The following is a 20364-nucleotide window of genomic DNA, read 5'->3' as shown; positions in this document are numbered from 1 at the left end:
GGGGCCTGCGGCGTGGCAGCCCGCGGCCCGAGGGCTGACGTTCCCTGAGGGTCTGCGTCGCCGTTCGGCGCCTGTCACTCGGCGGTGTGGAGTCGGGGTCTGAGCGCCGCCCCCCGCTGGTTGCAGGGGGTCCCCGAAGTAGCGTCGGGAGCCCGCGGAGGGGGGGGCGGGCAGCACCTCTTCAAGGTGGGAGGTTGACGGGGGTTGCGAGAGCGGGCGGGAAGCTGTGGAGTCGGTCTCAGCGCGCGCGCCTGCGAGCCGTCGGGTCTGAGGTGCAGTCCGGGCGGGCGTCGGGGCCCAAGGAAGGTGTGTTCGCGGGCGAACGCCCGGCGTGAGTTGCAGGAAGCGCGGAAACCCTGGAAAGCGACGTTTCAACCGGACGCGCCGGCTCCGGCGAGCGCCTCTGGCTCCCGGTAAGTTCCGAGCTGAGCGCGTTTCACTGAGGAGAGCCCCCGCCCGCCCGTGTTCTCGTCTGTGGCGACTGTAATTGTCAGCAGGTGAAAGAGTCCGGAAAGTTGTGTCTTGTTGCCTGTTGCTGTTGCTGTTTTGATGTTGGAGGAAGGGCGGCGGGGTGGGATGGATTTGAGGGTCTTCTGTGCGCTGCTTTTTGTGAAGGGACTTGCAGGAGTATTTTAATCCCAGACTGTAAACGCCCTGAGAATTGGGGCTGGGCTTGAGTTATTCACTGTTACCTGCGTAGGTCTTGGATTTTCACAGGTTCGCAGAAGTGTTTACGGAATGAATGAACAGTGTTTTGTTTAGAATTGAACCTGTGTTTATAGTATTAGACGTCTTACACGTCTGCGTGCGTGTATGTGACTTTGTTTTCTGGAAATCTAATCTGGCCCTTTTTTGCCCTACTTAGGTCATGGGTACTGCGGTATACAGGAAAGGAGCTGTATAGCAGTAACGTGATATGGGATAGCTTCAGAAAAATATCTTTGGAAATAATAAAGGAGATAAGTCATACCCCAGTTGCTGACCTCTTCAGAACTTCAGAAGAAAAGTGAATTACATTCACTAGATGTTCATTTCCCAGTGACAGAGAAGAGGTAATAGACACCAGAGAAGACAGTAGGGAAGGGGAGGAAAAATAAATTAGAAAGCACAAGGGTAAAAAATGCAACCAGTTGTGGACATTCACTCTAAATAGTGTTTTCTGTTTAGTTACTGAGGGAAAGAAATTGGGGCAATAAGGTGCTTATAGGGACAAAACAGGGAATAAGAAACTGAAGGTCTATACATTCAAAGTACAAGTGGAAGGAGAATAATGAAAAAGAAAGAAAAAGGAAGACTGACTTGTACCCTGAAGAAGCTTCAGGCCGGAAGTAGTGAAAGATACAGGGTGAAGACTGTAGTCAGAGAAACCCAAGTGTCAGGTTTCAGTGGCCGAAGATGAGATTTCTTGGGACTTAGCCTTTAAATAAACTTAATATAGGGAGTTGGAGAAGATCATCAAAGCAGAAAATCGCCAAAGATGATTTGTGGGGAGAGGAAGAAGATGAACCTGGCACGAATGCTCCAGCCACTCACACCAGGGAGGAGGCAGGTGTGGATTCCAGGAGTAGATGGTGGTCAGTGGTGGTTACAGAATATTCTTCCGCAGGGGGCATGCAGAGTAAGGTCTCTGTAGAGCTCGCTGCTCTCTCAGTAGAGCAAGTCAGAGGAACACAGCCTGGGAGAAGGTCTTGGGAGAGGTGATGTCACTGGGGGGGCCACAGGACAGGTAAAGGGACAAAAGCCCTGTGTGAGAAGAAGATGGAAAGTTGAGAGACACATGGCTCCCGCACAGGGGCTTGGAGAGGGAAAGCGAGGCGAGGTCGTCTGTAACAAAGCTGTTGTGATGTTTACTCCAGGCGAGTGGAGTTCTGGGTAGGCGGGAGTGGTGGGCCCCAAACTTTCCTCGCCGTTTATTCCACGGTGGAAAGAAGGGAGCGCACTCCGCAGGCCAGCAGCTACATGCATGCTCCACTCTCTACGTTAAAACAGACAAACAGGCAAGTCCTTCCTCCCCACTTTTCACTGTGGGATCCTTGGGCTGGAGGGACTTGGTGGCGTAGGGCAGGGCTACTAAAGACGGCTCAGTTGTGCAGTTACAGGTTCTTAGGAAATGAACTGACTGCAGGGTTCCAGTGGCAGGCTGATGGGATGACCGCCTCGTAAAGGAGGTGCCGGCTCTCCTCAGCTAGTCCGTGGCAAGATAACCCTTGTACTGGTGGTTATGGAAGTGCCAAACAGTGCATCCTCCCGTTTTCAGCGTGGAGTTTTCACGTGACCGTTGTTTGTTTTCTTCTAGTACTTTACAAGTATTCTTTTAATTATCCACCCTTCGGCCAATATCTCATAAAGCATGTTGTGCTAGATGAGTAATCGACACTCTTTAGGTGGAAAAGGTGAATCAATGCAAAGATGAGGCCATGTTCCCTTGTCCAGTCTGTAGCGTGTTCACTTTGCCCATAAACATTTGAATGGGCAGCTGTTTTTTCTCCTCAGAATATGTGAGAATTAAAAACTTCCTTTTTGTACTTATCATTCTGTACAACCAGTGTTAGTGATAATGCAATCTTACGTGATAGGGTTGCTTGTCAACTTTTGTTAAATTCTTACTAAACTGTTTGGAGATGGGCAATGTTCGTTGGCCTTTGGATACTTCCTCCGGTGATTTAGGTGTTCCAGTAGAGCACAGAATTTGACGATTTTAAGACTATGAGATAAATACCTAATACCTTCTTGAAAGCTTTTGAAAAAGCCTAGTTTGGTTTGTATGTGTATGTGTGAATGTATGTGTTTCCTGTCAATCTGGAGAGGAATTAGGAGAGTAGATGGGGAAGGAATAAACAAAATCCTTTTTCAGGCTCAGCTTTCACATGCCTAGATTCAACCTACAGCAAGTTTTAATGGTTTTATAAACCCCTGAAAATGAAAGATTACTGTAGAATTGCTGACAGATCCCTAACTCAGGCTGTGCAAGTGTGTTGCATTGTTATGCTATTAACCTGGAGGACAGAAGCCATAGCAAACCCTAGAATACTGATCAAAGGATTGAGCACAAAGTATACATTTTGGGGGCAGCCCTCCCTGGTGGCACAACCTGTTAAAGCACAGCACTTTGAAGCTAGCCATAGCCACTTCCACACGAGTTCAATCTCTGGCAAGGGAGGTGACCTACCTGGCACAGCAGACCTCTCCTATCTCCCAGCTGCTCCTCTCAGTAGTGGATTTCATTGATGTCCCTGTTCTGCTCTCCACTCTGTCCCTGGTGAAGCTTCTCACCGCCCCTGCACCTCTAGTTTCTACCCCAGTTCTATATGCATATAAAAATAAATCTTGAAAAAAAAAAAAGCCAAAGTATACATTTTATTTCAGTAATTCCCTGCCTGGAGAAGTATTTGGAAAAGTGACAACTAGAAGTGGAACTGCTGCATAGCATTGATATTAGCTGATAACAACACTTTCCAATGTTGGGGAATGTCATCAGCCTTTGATGTATTATATCTTTATTATTTTTAAGCTCCTTATGACACAGAACATTATCATGGGCTCCATGGGAGGTGATGTGTGTATGTGCGTGTGTGTGTGGTGTAGAGGTATATCTTCCTATACACACACACATAACATATATGTATATAAATTTTTTAAGTACCTATGATGCTATTCCTCAGATGGCACCCCTATGTTACTAGACATTACTAAGTCAATAGACCTTAGTAGGTTATTAGGTTAATAGTCCTTACTAGGTTAATGCACAAGGTACCATCATCTCAGTCTGAGCCAGCACGATTATCATTAGTTTGTTCAAGGCATTCAGGATTGGGACTGAGGACCCTGGAGCCAACTAGAAACAGTTGAAGGAAAACTGCAGCAGTGTCCTGGGAGCTGCCCTCCTGGGACACCCTCATGCCCTCCTGGGACAGCTCCCCCTGAACGCTCTAATCTTTGCTATTGTTAAGGAAATAAGGCTTAAGAGAAAAATTGTCAGGTAGTAAATCTTACCTAAACAAGGCACGTAAGCGTCTGCTCTGTGTATCAGTGTGCATATAGATGTCCTATTATTGAGGTACATTGGTTCGTAAGACTGTCTGTGGTGTAGAGGTATATCTTCCTATCTAGACCATCCTCTCCCACCAGAGTCCATTGACCCTCTTCCTTAATTTGCTCTCTGCCTGTCCTTCCCCACTATGGTATTCTCAATCTTATAGTCAGATTTCTAGTGTTTTTGGTTCTGTTTTGTCTGACCCTTCGTTTTGCTTATTTATATCCCACATATGAGTGGAATTTCTTTTTCTGTCTGGCTTATTTTGCTTAGCATAATCCCCTGTAGTCCCATCGATGTTATCGCATATGGCAAGATTTCATCTCTTTCATAGCTGTGTATGTAGCTCACATCGTAATCTGCTCCTCTTCTGTGGTTGGGCATTTAGGTTGTTCTTGGCTGTTGTAAGTAGTGCTGCAGTGAACATGGGAGACCAGAGATCCCTTTGAATTGGCATTTTTGTCCTCTTTGGGTAGACACCAAGGAGTGGAGTTGCTGGTCATATGATAGATCTGTACTTAATATTTTGAGAGACCTGCACAGGGACGTAAGCCCGCTTTCAGTCCCAGCAGTGTCAAAGGGTCCTTTTCCTCCCACCCTCACTAGTACTTGTTGTGTCTACACTTTTTGATAAGGTCATTCTCAGAGGTGGAGGTGGTGTTGTCTTGTGGTTTGGATTTGCATTTCCCTGATGATAGCGATGCACAGCAACTTTTGTATTTTAAAACAGACTTAGGAAGGGACTCTGGCAATTAGCACTTTCTCTGGATTTGAAGCAGGGGTACTTATACACAGAGACCTGATAATATGCTGGCTTCAGCGCGGGTAATGCCAGCCTGGGATGAGAAGAAATTTAATCTGTAATTGCCTTTCCTTTCAGGCATTTTGAATTTTGTGTCCTGTGTACAACATTGTTTACTATAAACAAAAGAACAACATATGTACACTTTGACATGGATAATTGTTCCTATCTCTTAAATAACTTGATCCTCTTTTAAATTTTCTTCTTCATCAGGTGTTGGCAATGGCTGCTGCTGTGAACTTGGAACTTGACCCCATTTTTTTGAAAGCACTAAGCTTCTTACACTCAAAGAGTAAAGATTCTGCTGAAAAACTAAAGGCACTGCTTGATGAATCTTTGGCTAGGGGGATTGATTCAAGTTATCGTCCATCTCAAAAGGTATCTAAGTGAGTGGGAGCCGTGGAAGGAGTTTTGGGAGGCCACCAATAGTTTGAGACTGTCACGAAACAGTAACTCTGCCAAAATTACCTTTCTTGGTGGCCTGCAGGGATTACTTCATTTTCTTCCTTCAAGCTTTCAGAGAATTATTACACTGGATGCAAAAGCTAGCTGGGAGTGGCTAATCATCTACATTTTGTGTGTCAGAAGCCCACCTACTTATGCACTTCATTTTCTGGTTATGACCAGAATTTTTTTTTTAAGGTGCTGGGTGAAACCATAAAGAAAAATTATTCTCTGATGTCTTAGGGTTAAAAAATTCAGGATGGGGGTTTTGCAGTTAACCAAATTGACTATGAGTAGAATAATTTTACTTTAAATGGGTACAGTTTACGTGTCAGTTATTTCTCAGTAAAGCTGCATAAAGAAAGTTCATGGTCATAATACAATGTCTTAATGTGACTGAAAATTGTTTAGGTTTCTGTTCAATTTTGGGTTTTTTTTTTTTTTTTTGTGATATACTAGATAGTGTGAATGTTTAATCACCTGTGTCTACTTATTTCACCTTTTAGGATGTGGAGCCACCCAAAATTTCCAGCACAAAAGCTGTTTCCATTAAGCAAGAGCCCAAAACCTTGTCCTCTCTGCCATCTGGCAGTAATAATGGCAAGGTCCTCACAGCTGAAAAGGTGAAGAAGGAAGCTGAAAAGAGACCTGCTGAGAAAGTAAGATGTTATTTTATTCTAGTAAAAAAAAAAAAATGGTAAATCAGTTCATAAACAGAAGTAATATTTTATGCCTACTTCTGTGTAATAGTGTGTAGAAGCATATAATCACTCAGCAAATATATTTTGGTAGGTACAGATGATGACTTTTGAAAAATGAGTTAAATTGAGACTTTAAATGGTTTACTGAAGTCATTGTCAATGGATATTTGAACCCTAAAGAACATACTAATTTTGAATATAAACTTTAATTCGTAACTCATATATTCTAGAGGGAATGGGTGTTGCAAAGGAAAGAGTGAAGCTATGAATGACTGAACATTTGTTACGTGACGGTGTGCAGGGCTACACGCATTTTTGGAGCATCTGCTCTGAGTGGTTTCGGCAGTTACAGTGATTTTAGCACTTACTAAAAAAAATATTTAAAAAAATCTTCTGGCAGCCCCTGCCCTCCAGATGGGATATATAACTCCTGTATGTTTTTCTGCTTTATCTAAATATTAGATATTTCATCAGCCCTGGTTTTCATTATTTTCTCTGCTTTTAAATTAAGATAAATGGAACTGTACGTTACAGGTATGTCTTTGCAGGGCCTTTAATCTCCACTTGATAATGTGCTTTTGAGATTTGCCAGTATTGAAACAGATAGGCCTGAATATTTCTTCCAGCTACCGTGAAGCGTTCATTCTCCAAATGAGCCACTTTACCCACCCACTGTGGACAAGCAGGCTTGTTTTGCCGTTTTCCCAACTGTAGTGCAGCATCCATGAGCTGCTTTTTGCGTCTCTGTGCACATGGTCATGCTTTCTACAGGACGCACACCTGTCTGTGAGCGCAGCAGGACAGTGCGTGTTCACTGTTGTAGACCCGGGCCTTTCTGCACAGTGACGGGAAGTGCTCCCCTGGGTGAAGTGCTGCGATTCCAGTCATCTGTGCCAGTCTGACAGTACGTCTTTAGAGAGGAGCTCGGATTTGTTTCAAAGCAAATGTGGCAGTGTGCTAAGTCTGGATGATTAGTTTGTCATCCAGTCTTACTTCTTTTTAGTATTCTCTAAATATCAATCGTGCACACTTCAAAATATTCAAGTTTTGAAGCAGTAGCTTCTCACTCGATATCGAGCTCTGACAGGAAAAATAGGACAGTAGAAGTCAACCCATTGACCTGTTAGAGTCATGTGTAAGGGTGCAGAGAAATGGGTACATGTTAAACTGTTCTGATTCTTTCTTTCTGCTTGTCGGTTTCTTCTGACATGCTGCCTATGGATTCATTCTAAATCGTTTACACATCTTCACTGGTGTGTTTTTTCCTCACTGTGTAAAACTGTCATCAGGCAGACTTGGTTATTGCTTTGTCTAACTCACCCATCTCTCAGGGAGTTAACGTTTATTCTGATGTTACTTTCATCACCATTTTCTGACGGGGTGCTTTTTATAGATGAAATCTGAAATCACTGAAGCAGCTGATGTCCCAAAGAAACCAAGATTAGAGAAACCAGAGACACGGTCCTCTCCCATTACTGTCCAAACCAGCAAGGACTTAGCAATGACTGACCTTTCCAGCTTTGAGGAGACCAGTGCTGATGACTTTGCCATGGAGATGGGGTTGGCCTGTGTTGTTTGTAGGTAAGTTGTAACATACCACAGATTCTTTTGTTTCTTTGTAAAAAAACAACCAACCAAAAGAAAAAGAAAGCTTTCTGATCAACTACTACATTTATTTATTTAACTTGGGGGTAGATAGGACACTAGTAGACTATTCTTATAAAATGCCTACACACCAATTTAATGTCTTGAACACTGAAATATTTTATCTTCCTGATGTGGCATCCTGTATCTATTAATTTGCTGTAACATCTTCCTGTATTCTTGGTTGCCAGAGGGAATATGATTACTGCTTTACTCTCTACTGAGGAAGGGGCTATTCAGCCAACTCACTTATGTCCAGTCTGTGTTGCTTTTTACCCTCTTAATTGACTGCATGTATAAAATAAACTATCTTATGTCATTTTCTAAGACATCATATTTTTTCATCCTCTTCTAAGAATAATGGAAATGAATTGAATGGACCACACCTGAGTGTTCTTTTGATAAATGAATATATAACTATAAATACAGGTAATTCTGCTCAGTATTAGATGCATTTTAAAAATCATAATACTTAATTTTAAACTCGAGACCAGGAGCTACATTTTTAATTGTTAATGGCTATCACTGTCAAGCACAGCAGAAAAGACTGCCAACTTTTTTTACTGTTTACTTCATGAAAATGTTAAATTCTGATGCACTGGGACTGAGTAAATAACTATAACCTTTTGTGAACTCTATAGAGAGTTAATGTACTGCCGAGTTGGATCATTTATTAAAGCTTCTTGTCTTCAAGGAATGAGGTTGTTTACTTCACCTTAATCCACCATGAAGGTTATCATTTTTAAATAAGGAGATAAATGGTAAGGTAATAAGGGTCAGAGAACTAGTAACTGTAAGCCTCTATCAGGAGAGATTGGCTGAGGCTCTAGTAATTGTAATTTGTGCTGTTCTGGGGCTTTGGTGATTGTTGTGTGAACTACTGGAATTAATTCTTCTTTGGTACAGATATTGCTACATTCTGTCCCCTGATCAGAAAGTCACTGAGCACCCACGTCTGCACAGCCCTATAGATGATTAGGCGGCTGGGCTCTGTAGATGATGAGGCTCAGTTCCCAGACAGTGGCAACTCTTATATTAATTCATGAATATGACAGAACAGCATCTAGATGACTAATATAGGAAATTAATAGAGCTATGAGGAATGTGTCACAGACTGTTGGACTAGCCAGTCCATTTCTAGGAAGAAAAAATTACAATGAGAACTGACAAGGAGAATACAGCTAACTTTACTAGTAAGGCACCTTATGTATTTATGAATGGTTGAGTGTGAGCTTTGAAAGAAATGAGGTGTTTATGCAGGTTACCTGTTGCTCTCAGGTTTGCTGGGGATTTTACCCTCTGTAGTGTATAATCACACTTAGCCAGAACCACCCTGAATTGATCTTACAGGAGCGCATTGAAAAAAGTGCAGGTTTTGTGACATTTTTTCTTAGGCAGATGACGGTGGCATCTGGTAACCAATTGGTGGAGTGTCAGGAGTGCCATAACCTCTACCACCAGGACTGCCACAAGCCCCAAGTGACGGACAAGGAGGTGAATGACCCACGCCTCGTGTGGTATTGTGCCCGCTGCACCAGACAGATGAAGAGGATGGTAGGAATCTCATTTTTCTCTATTTTAAAGTCTCTTTTTTATTGATGTGTGCTTTTCAAAATAGAAAATTTAAGATAACTAGAATCTATGAATTATTGAAGCTGGTCATTTAAATGTTTGGGTGTGTCATGTACATCCATAATGGAAGTGTCTAGGCGTAAAGACCAGCTATGAATATTCCCTGCCGTTAAATCGGTGTTAAAACTTGAGTGAGCATTGCAGGACATGGGAGACACAAAGCCAGCCTTTGTGGGCTGGATAAAGGAGTGAGAAAACGCCTGTTCCTCAGTGGACTTAAGCCAGCAAACTTCAAGTCCTGCACGCAGTACTTTTTAACCCCCCCTCAGTCACTCAGAACTGCACATCTGCTCCCCAAGAAGAGAACTCTTAAGTCTTCAGTCAGCCATGCTTCCTTCAGAGTGAAGCTAAACGAGTAAGCTATGAATTTCCTTTTTCAAAAAGTAAACAGTTTGCTGGTCTTAGGAATATGGTAGCTAGCTAAGCGTATTTTGCATGACTTCTAAGGCTTTATATTACCTTTATTAGAAAGTAATAAAAATCTATAAAGGCATTAATATGATGATGATAAAAATGACTTATCCACATTAAAAAGTACGTCCTTCAGTGTCTCTGTAATTACTGGCCAAAAGGTCAGCTATGTACCAGGTCGTTCAGGGGTCCTGCACTAGCCTTTTACTGTCTCTTGTGCATCCTGCTATGACTTTGTTCTGATTTAATCCACTGATATTTCACAGGCCCAAAAAACTCAGAAACCACCACAGAAGCCAGCCCCCGCAGTCGTTTCCGTAGCTCCAGCTGTCAAAGATCCGCTGGTTAAGAAACCAGAAACTAAAGTCAAACAAGAGACAACTTTCCAAGCATTTAAGAGAACAGAAGTCAAGGTAAATAGTACATTCCATCTTCTATCTAAGATTGGATTTTAATATGGTTGACTAAACAATACTACTTGATTAAAATAGGAACGTAATGAGAAACGTTACATACTTAAATGGCTCTGTGTTGGAAATTGAGACTGCATTACTGTTAACGTCAGGTAGCAAGGGGCATTTACATGATCACTTAATTTCTAACTGCTCATTTCCTTTGTCACAGCGGGCCCTGTCTGTGCGCATCGAGATGACATTCTGTACCACCCCTGCGCTGCATACTCAGTCCAGTCAGGGCTTGTTCACTCTGCTGCCTCTCACCTGCAGTAGCCACAGTTGTGCTCCTCATGCTCCTTGTGCTGGTTGGCGCTGTAGCTGTTTCTCCTCCCTACTTTCTGGCTACGAAAACTTTACATTGCCTTATTTTTTCCTTCTTGTCAGGAACTCTCAGTGATATACCTACCAAAGGATGAGATTATGTGGTGATACCATCACCCTTATCATTCTTAAGTGTGCATCCTTAAAATCACAGTACATTGTTACTAATATCCTGGTATTTTGATATGGAATAAAATATTTTTCAGATCTAATTTTTTAACACAAAGTGCTTTTACTGCTTTACACATTCCAATTTTAAGGAGAATACCAAATATGAGGGAACAGTTTGTTTACCCCAAATTCTCGAAAGTTGACCCCAGAAAATTTGGAAGATGCTATCTTGTCCAGCTGACCATAAGAAGCAAATATCAGGAGTCTTGGTGTGTTGATAACCAAAAGTGAATATAAACTAAAACTGAGGAAGATACTAGTTTTTTTAATTTGGAAATCTCTTTTAAATGTATTTGCCAGAAGAGTTGAGATCTAAGAGATAGGTATTATTTGTCGTATGAAAACTTGGTGAATTGTACTACAAGTAAGAATAATTTATTCAAAGTCACAAGCTTTGAAAAAAAAAATAGGAGAATTGCTGTATTCTCTATCCTTAAATCATTAATAGATAGACCTTTATGCTAATTTGCTGCTACTCATGTTTAAAGAAATCTGACATGAAGTCACTATGGCAGATAAGGACTTGGCTTTCATTGGTCTAAGAGATTTCGGTATCTTTAGAATGAAAGTGAACAAACATACACTATGGAAACATTCTGTTCCATTTTTATATGTGAAAAACAAATGGTTTCCTATCTAGGATACTACACAAGAAAATACTTGTAACTTTAAAAAGTTGAAAGATGCATTTTCTGCCCTGAATAAGAAAGAAACAACGGGGCCGCCACCGCCCTGCCGTCGCCCTCCCTGTGACCTGCTGTATCACAGCCCTCTGTCTTTGTCAGAGAGCTGCACCAGGAGCAGGAGTTGGGTCTAAATGCCGCGCCACAGAACTTACTTTCTTGTCTTTGCTTCCTCAGTATAGGTCTTTTTAATTACTTCAGATGGGTTTCCGTTTGTGGAAAGATCATTTAGCCATATGGCAAACAGGCTTAAGTCTGATAAAAAGGAGAGGGGAAAATTAGATCTTTCGGAGCTGCAAATTGAGAGCCTTCTACACCTGTGTCCTTTGGCTTTTCCCTTGACTGTTTCTCTCGTTTCCCGGGTGCATTCCTTTAGGAACTAATGGTTTTGCTACAGTTTGTCCTCCCTGAGTACCTAATGAAAATTGTTGGTATGAAGTAACTGTAAAAAAGTCTACCACTTTGTAGAGTATCTGAACAAAATTCTGGTTGACTCCTCTTATAAGACAAAGATACAGGACATGAATTTCAGTTACTTTCCATGTTGGTCAACAATGTCTACAGGGCAGATAAACCAAGTGGTACTTAGTAAGAACTGAGTATACGCGGGCATATTTTAGGCATGATAACTACTACAGTTTTACGTATGACTCTGTTTGTAAGACTCTGCTGGTGTGGAGAGCAACCACAGGGAGAGAGTGCCACTGAGAAGTTCACGTTATAAGTTGCTGGAACCAAGTGCATTTTTGCCAAATGTGCAGTTGAAAAAAATGTGTTCTTGTGAGACTAAGGGAATATTTATTTATATAGTGACATTGGCAGCTCTTGACAGGCCCAGAGGGTAACTGAAGAAATTGAGTGTGTTACATCTGGGGGTGAGCCAGACATCCGTGCATTTTCTAAGGCAGAATTACAGGCATCGTACAGAGGGAGGATCCCCTAGGAGATCCTCTCAATGACAGCATGGGGAAACCAAGAATGAAGCCAGGAGTCCTGTTCTTGTGAATTTATCACCAGAGCTGTACAGTGCCACATGGTTAAGATTGCACATCGTATATATCTTTCGGTCCAGTAGCTATTTGCTTAAAACTTGGGGATTTTTTGGGGGGGGTTGGGGTAGTTCAGATTCTTACATTCACTCAGTGAGTAATTACAAATGAAAGAAATTGAATGTAATCTTAATATCTAGAATGCAAGTGTTTTGCCCATTAAGAGTGGGGAGTGCTTTTGAAATGATCCACAGTCATGTAGACCCAAGTCTAAAGAATTGGTTGTTTTATCTCACTAAAAATACCTTCTTGATGAAAAGACAAGGTGAGGCATTTAATCTGATTTTATGAGATGGCTTGCAGTGGAACCTAAGAGTTACACTCAAAGAGGAATACCAAATACTTGTTCTCAATGGCTAGAACTAGATAGAATATTAAATTCCACAATTTCTGCTTTGGACTTGATGGTGCTCATTAGACTTGGGTAAGTTTTGTTGTGTTTTTGCAGCTCAGCTTCTTAAGAACTTGAGTGTGGTGGTACTTAAATTTCCCAACTGATTACTTTTATATACACAAGTTCAACAATTAAACTTTCTGTATATTCGAGGTTATTATAGTCAGTGTTAATTACATTTGGCTCTAATATACATTTTTTTTTTTTTTTTTTTAGCCATCCACAGTTATTTCAGGAAACTCTTCCAGTACTAGTGTTTCCTCTTCAGTAACTAGTGGCCTAACTGGATGGGCAGCTTTTGCAGCTAAAACTTCCTCTGCTGGTCCATCAACAGCCAAGCTGAGTTCAGCGACCCAAAACAACAGCGGGAAGCCTGCTACCTCATCGGCCAGCCAGAAGCCTGTGGGCTTGACCGGCCTGCCAGCCTCATCCAAGAGCGGCATAGGATCCAAACTGGGCTCTAATAGCAGCACTTCTCCCACTGTACCCCTGAAGCCACCCCCTCCTCTAACTTTGGGCAAGACTGGCCTCAGCCGCTCAGTTAGTTGTGACAGTGTCAGCAAAGTAGGTCTCCCTAGCCCGAGCAGTCTGGCTCCCGGGAGCAGCAGCCAGCTGAGTGGGAACGGTGGCAGCATGAGCTCAGGCACGGGAGGAAGTACCGCGAGCAAAGCTGCCTCCGAGCCCAGCAGCACCCCCTCAGCCTCCCTGAAAGGGCCCACCTCGCAGGAGTCCCAGCTCAATGCCATGAAGCGGCTGCAGATGGTCAAGAAGAAAGCCGCCCAGAAGAAACTCAAGAAGTGACGCGGCCGGGTCAATTTTTCTGTTACGTGGCCCTGCAGATTGAAGTCTCATAATTAGGACATAAACGGTAATATATTATAACTTAATAAAAATCTTCATAATGAAATTTCTACGAGTTCTTAAACCTTAAAATGCTAACATTAATAAAATTGGGAATTTTTTAAATTTGTCTGAAATTTTCAACAGCTTAGCAGTGTGAAAATAATCACTAGCGTGACTGATTCTTAAGGAGGGGCTCTGGACCCTCAGGAGACTGGTGTATATTTGAGTTTAAAAAAAGCTTCCACAGGGACCCTAAGTTGTGGAGGCCAGGGTTCTGCTTTGCCTTGTACCGGCTGCAGTCCCACTGCAGCTCCCAGAAGATACTCACTGGCTCAACGAGTGAGTATAAGCCAACAAATAAGCTTTTAAGGCTGTAAGTTCAAATCCCATTTTACTAAAAATTTGGCTAGTATCACTTTTTTGTCTTGAATTTTGTACTTTTAAATTATTTAACCGTAGAACTTAGTAACTTTGAAATAAGAGAGAAAACACTGAAACAGTGGTCCTCAGGGGAGAAGACCTGGCTCCAAGTGCCAGTCCCTCCGGCTCTGCGGGCGTAAGGGCCTCGAGGCATCTACGGCTTAGATGCTTCTCAAGAAGTGCTCACTAGTACTGTTTCTTAGCAACTGCGATCAAGAATTACATCATGGTGGCCTTAGGTCATATAGAAAATACACCATTTCACAAAAATAACTGGCACACTAGTTATGAAAATTATATAAGTAATTTGAGAAAAATCTTAAGTGAAATAAGTTTTATTTAATCCATGAACAGTACATCTTCCTAGATTTTTAGACAAGACAAACTCATTCTATTATGAAAGCATTTGTTTTCCTGAGAAACTGAAGCAAATCTTGCCTGTGTATAGCATATAATCTCATGAAAGCAGCTGGCGTGCAGAGACACCCCTAGAATTCCAGCCTTGGAGTGAGGATTGCTGTAGGGAGTTAAAGACTCTAAAGCCAGAGTTCTTAATGTATATTATTTAGTTTGTGTAGGTTTTTGCCAGAGACAGAAATCTAAGACGTTATGGGGAAGGTGAGTAGCCGTTCATCTCATTTTTCAGTAGTGAAAAACCAGGATGCCCTAAGTCATCTAAACCATCCGTCACGCTGCGACAGCCACGTAAGTGCCGTCCTCACAAGGCCTGGCCACACTTCAGGGAGGTGGGACAGCGCGCTGCCTTGGCGGCTGCCCCCCAGCTTCTGCCTTCCGCACACGCAATGGCATGGATCTGTTTTGCCAGTAATCACTAACACTTTCTGAAGGGCACAGGGTACAAATGGTGGCTCTATGGCCTTTTCACATGACAGGCACTGATGGACATTTCAGATTGCTGGATTTTTCCGATTTTTAAGCTATATGATGTATACTGTTGGTTTAGAGCATTGATAATAAATAAAAAAAAAAGGTAAAATAAATATACATCCAGTATTTTACAAAGAAAACCAGAAAAAATTCCCTTTATTCTTGGTAAAAATACCTATTTCAGAGAATTCTGTATCACAGAATCACATTTAATTTTAAAAATATAAAGGAGTAAGTATGTTAAATTACCTTGCTGTAAGGACAATGTCAGCTTTTCTTTCTGTAAACTTCTTGAGGACTTCCATCTCCCCTCCATGCTGGAATTTTTATTTCCCTTAGACCCAACAAGGTGTCTGTTCAAAACTACTGTCACTTGATTTTAAACAACACACTTAGAAAATGAGGGTATTTACATTAAAAAAAAAAAAAAGTAAGGCCTAAGCGAAATGAGTTTGTCTTTTTCAAAGTACAGTACAGTTTTATTTTGCTATGTGTTCATGCCGGGGCAACAGCTTCAGGGGGCATCCGCAGAGCTTGTGCTCAGAGCCCACTGCAGCGCAGCTAAGTGGTGGGGTGCCTTCTGGGTCAGGTGGGAAGCGGCACTGGGGGCGGGGGGGGGGGGAGGCAGATGTCCTGAGGGCACACAGGTAGGCAGCTCTGGCGCACTGGACTCACTCCAGCCAGAAAGCGGACACATTCCACTTACAGTACTTCATTTGGAGGTTCTATTAAGTCACAAATTCTATGCACACAATGAAAGCAAAATAGGGACTATAAGGCACTTGGACTATTTCATACAGAGCTGCGTTTGTATGGTAACTACGTGCATTAGCTGTTCTCCACTAATTATCACGAATTAGATAAATGTCACAACTAATTTAAATGTGTAGTTTTGCATATGTACATCTATTCACTCTTGCAGTTTCAGTTATGTTCACAGTTTCCATAAGCAGTGAGTTTGGATGTACCTTAGACAAAATGGAATTTTTGTTTTCAAAATACAGTAGAAAGGACCATTGTAAAAAAAATAAAAACTTATATAAAAAAAATCTTGAACTCAAAATAAGAAAATAGGCAAGAATAATTTGCCAGTAGAACCTTATAAAACCATGACTTGATTAACAATTTTAAGAACAGTACCATAAAATGCTAACTTGACGTGAATCTCTTCATGAATTTCTGTGACTGTACATATCACACATATGTTAAAGCCAGCTGCTCTTGATTTTGTTTTATGTATTCCTCTACACTATATGTAACAAAAAAATACAGGTATCAAAGCTTTCAAAGCCACAGTTGGGTCTTACATTTTATGTGGATAAGGAAAGTCCACCTTATTTTGGTTTTTAAAGGAAACCACTAAGTCAAATTAAATTTAATCTTTTCTGTTTCAGAGAAGCATCTTTAGTTCAAAAAAATGTTTGATAAAGTATACCTGAAACCTTCAGGGACAGTTCTCAGCTATGCCAGCACATGTAATGCTCAATGCCTGCCTTGTCTTAGTACAGATCTGCCACCAAAAATATTTATGTCTTGGCTCAGAACACAGAACACACATTCCATTCGTCACCCAAATAACTGAGCCATCCAAAAATACTTCCTCATGAAAGTATCATTAGCTTTGTAAACAAATGGTAAATCAATGAAAGCTGATTCAAACAAATGATCTAAACTAGAAAAAAATCATTAGCAATCACGTAGGATAGTTTTTAACAATTACACCTTCAAAAATGTTTAAGCCAAACAATAAAAATAATAAACTACTTATTTTCTTTTCTGTAGTTAATATGGGTGCTCTTAACAGCCCTTGGTTTTGTTTTTTAAACACGCAGGAGATTTACCATGGGCTCTGTGGGGAATCGCAGAACTGCAAAGCAGGGCTGTGGGAAGGACATGGAGCAGTCTGCAGGTCTTGGCCCTGGATGTTGGACAGCTGCTCACTCCTCCATCAGGGACCAAACAGGAAGAGGGGCCTCGTCAGTGTCAGGCGTTGCATTACTAAGTGCTTTGCCAATAGCACATCCTCCTCCCCTGGGGTTAGCCCAACGTAGTGGTTAGGATTGCGGCCCCCAAACCAGACATGGGCTACAGTCCCGATCCTCCACTTACACGCTGTAACTGGACTACAGTACTTCACCTCTGTGGCCACAGCTTCCTCGAAATGCTGCTGACTGTCAAATCAGTTACGGGTCTAAAGCATTTAGAGCAAGGTCTGGATGTGAACACATTTAGTAATGTTAGGTACGGTGCTTCCCACACAATTCCATTTTTTTTTTTCATTCAAAATTTACATTAAAGAGAGGTTCTGTACCAAAGACTTCTAGTTAGCTGCTAATTTTTAATCTGATTATGTATTTAATGTGCTCCCTGTTTTATGTATATGGGTGTTTATCCAACAGTTTGCATTATCTGTATATACCAGGTAATTTACATGTTGCATGCATGTGCAAGAGAAACAATTTGGAGGCAAAATACATGATATAGCCAAATAAAATAAAGCACAGTCAATGAAAAACTCCACTCCTTTGAGGCACATTCTCACGATTTACCTTCTTGAAGACCTCCCCTGAAATAGTTGGTAGCTGGAGAGTAGGCTGTTGCTTTTGCTGGCTGTGTTTGCTGTGCCTCCTTCCACATGCAAGCTTCATAATACATTTTGAAATGATCTTGGTAGGAAGCGCCTTAAATCCTGACACAGTATCAGCTTGTGTCGTTCGAACGTTTCCCGATTTCTAGGTAACATTTTGTTGCCTTGTCAGTTTTATGAGGTAGTCAATCAGCGGTTTGCCAGAAAATAAAAGTCCAAGGCTGTTTCCTTAGGCATAAGTCATCTTCCCCAGGTAGTTAGCTGGCACATACCCCTTCTGCCCTTGAGCTTCGGCCAGCCACCACTCTTTATTGCCACTTAGGTCGCAAAATCTAAGTATATTCACCCTCTGGTATTCCTGAAGGCTGAGTTCATGGTCACTCCGTGCTTGAAAGGCATGGACTGCATAGAAAATCTAGACACAGAAGCAAAGGACAGTGTTGGCAATAGGACCCAGGAACCCCGACAACATTCTCCAAGCTTCAGAAGGAATGCCAACGTTGATTTATTTTTAAATAAATGGCACTGATGAGAACAGAATGAAATAGTTATTTTTCTGTTGAGAGGAGTCTAAACTCTGCCTGAAAGCAACTTGGCATTGTTTTTAAAGACTTTTTATGCTAATTCTTCCTGATTCAGTAATAGCTTTTAGAATCACTTCCACAAAAAGAAACATCGGCAGAGTGATGTCTGCACAGTTTTGGTTCTGCTGGGACCACTTGTGAAAAGCGCAGGAGTGGGAAGAGAATAGTTTTCTAGACCCCTAATGTGAAGGAAGCCTTTCGCTGTTATAAAGGGTGTTTCTGTGCTGCAAGGACCACTCCTCCTCACTCAAAACAGAACTGGCCCGCTTCTGACTACTCAAAACAGAACTGACCCGCTACTTGAGAAACCAAATGTGTGAGGCAGAGCATACTCTTTTGAAGGGGTCTCGAGCGGCTAATACACTGTTATCACTGCTGTTTAGAAAGTGAAAACACTGAAAAGATCAACAAGAGCAAGTGGAGGATTTGATTTGCAAAAGCTTTTAGGGATATGATGGACTATAATGGCTTCCAGACATCCTGTAAGAGCTGACACTGGCAGTTGCTAAACATCTGTAATTTTAAACAGTATATGTGCTTTACACACCATTGTAACTACAGATGTCTAGCAGGTCGACTATATCACTCCTTGGTGTTTGTGGTGGCCTTTCACTGTGGTGCATGTCCCACCTAGATCTACAGGTATGATATTATATCAGTGTTTTAAACGCCCCGTATGGAGTCTCCTGAAATTGTAAATTCAAGGTGCACTATTATTACCTATGCTGTCAATGCTTTCGACGACTGTGGTCCTATATTAATTTTGAATGAGCATTTTTAAGTTTATCTACGATATACTTATACCTCCACTTAACAGAAGATATTCAAAATGGCTTTAAGTTTGCTTTTAATGATATCATCCTGAAACAGCATTAAACCAGTTAGGAATTTCAACCTGTTCTGAACTTCAGAGCGGGAGGATGTTCTATTTTTTTGAAAATTTCCATTGTTCTCATCTATACCTTTTGAACTTTCAATGTCAGTAAGTTTTGATCCAGACATATTAACATTTTATTAATGTAATCCATAATCTAAAAGTCACTGAATTGTATATGCTAGATGGGTAGATCTTATGGTGTGTAAGTAAGACCATATAAACTGTTTATTAAAAAATAAAAGAACAGGTTATAGGTCAGACAGCCATCAGTGCACTGTTGGTGAAGGAGCTGAGTAGCTGACATATCTTCAAGAGCAGAATGGCTCTCTCAATCGCAGCAACGCATGTCGGCCTTGGCCTCTAGCTAAACTTAGATGGGTGTCCAGAACCAGATGAACAGGGTCTTCCCTGAACTGGCGTAAAGTTTTTGAGTCCCCCAAATATCCTAATGTTGTTAGTGTAATAGTGACATAAATTATGTTCCACAAAGTGAAACGCTATGCAGAGTTTGTTAAGGCAGGAGGTGTTGATAGGTGTGCAGGTGCTGTTCTGTCTGAGATACGTGGAGTGAAAAATGTTCAAATATTTTCACCCGTGTCTATGTAGTGTCTGAAAAGTAAGAGCTTCTGTTACCACTGAAATGACAGAGCTTTATAACCTTAAGTGCGCAACACTACATCTTAATGTTTCTCTGGAGAAGGGCTGGAGGAGAGGAAATACAGAACTTGCAGTTTACCTAGGTTTCCTACTATTTTTAACATTTCACCAGTTAACAGATACCTCTCTGCAAGTAACAAATGTAATTAACAGATTTAAAAAACACTAAAGAAATAAGCAAGTTAAACACAGAAAGCGGTGTGTGCGCGTGCCCACGTGTCTGCGGAAAGCAGACCGGTGGTAAGCGTGACGTGCACACGCCTGCACAGGCCGTGCACTCCGGGGCTGTGCGCCGAGGCCTACAGCATGTACAGGCCAACGCACTTCAATACAAACTGTACATGAGCTGAAAATCCAGTGTTGCCCCGCCCTGGTGGCACAAGGGGTCAGGGGTCAGGACGCAGCCCCGCAAGCTGGCCGCAGCCGTTTCAGGGCGAGTTCAACCCTCGGCCAGGGAGTGACCCACAGGGCACGGCAGACCTCTCCTGACCGCCTGCTGCTCCCCTCAGCAGTGTACTTGTTGATCTGCCTGTTCTGCTCCCCGCTCTGTCTCTGGTGATTCCTCTCACCATCCTGCACCTCTGGCCTGCACCCCAGTTCTGGATGCAGAAATAAATCTTTTAAAAAAAAATCCAGTGTTCAGGTCATTCCTTCCACCCACCATGATAAAGGAACCCATCTGTTGGTCACCCTTGAGGATTAACAATTGAGTAAGTTGAAACTTACCGGGACAGCAAAAGGAAGGCCTCCCCCACCCCCACCCCCACC

The 20364-nt window shown here is 42.0% G+C and overlaps 2 protein-coding genes across 3 annotated transcripts in view; one reads left to right on the top strand and one right to left on the bottom strand.

The window, feature by feature from the left end:
* The first annotated feature begins 51 nt into the window (after positions 1-51).
* Positions 52-13680, top strand: INTS12 (integrator complex subunit 12). 2 transcript variants are annotated; one of them, XM_012727690.1, is made up of 8 exons: positions 52-413; positions 866-1052; positions 5049-5213; positions 5786-5938; positions 7374-7561; positions 9019-9178; positions 9934-10080; positions 12957-13680. In XM_012727690.1, the coding sequence occupies exons 3-8, from the start codon at positions 5058-5060 to the stop codon at positions 13539-13541; spliced, it is 1389 nt and encodes a 462-aa protein (XP_012583144.1). In that variant the 5' UTR covers positions 52-413; positions 866-1052; positions 5049-5057; the 3' UTR covers positions 13542-13680. The 2 variants fall into 2 exon arrangements, with proteins under 2 accessions (XP_012583144.1, XP_004686655.1); XM_004686598.2 differs by lacking the exon at positions 866-1052.
* A 4027-nt stretch (positions 13681-17707) lies between these two features.
* ARHGEF38 (Rho guanine nucleotide exchange factor (GEF) 38) overlaps positions 17708-20364 on the bottom strand; it is a 78249-nt gene continuing 75592 nt past the window's right edge. Inside the window, exon 14 of the mRNA XM_004686597.1 lies at positions 17708-17893. Within this exon, the coding sequence (XP_004686654.1) occupies positions 17708-17893 (186 nt within the window). The remainder of the gene's footprint in view (positions 17894-20364) is intronic.

This window comes from Condylura cristata, unplaced genomic scaffold (assembly GCF_000260355.1).
Source record: "Condylura cristata isolate star-nosed mole 26May11 unplaced genomic scaffold, ConCri1.0 scaffold00021, whole genome shotgun sequence".
NCBI classification, from domain to species: Eukaryota; Metazoa; Chordata; class Mammalia; order Eulipotyphla; family Talpidae; genus Condylura; species Condylura cristata.
This window is presented reverse-complemented; position numbering and strand designations above follow the sequence as displayed.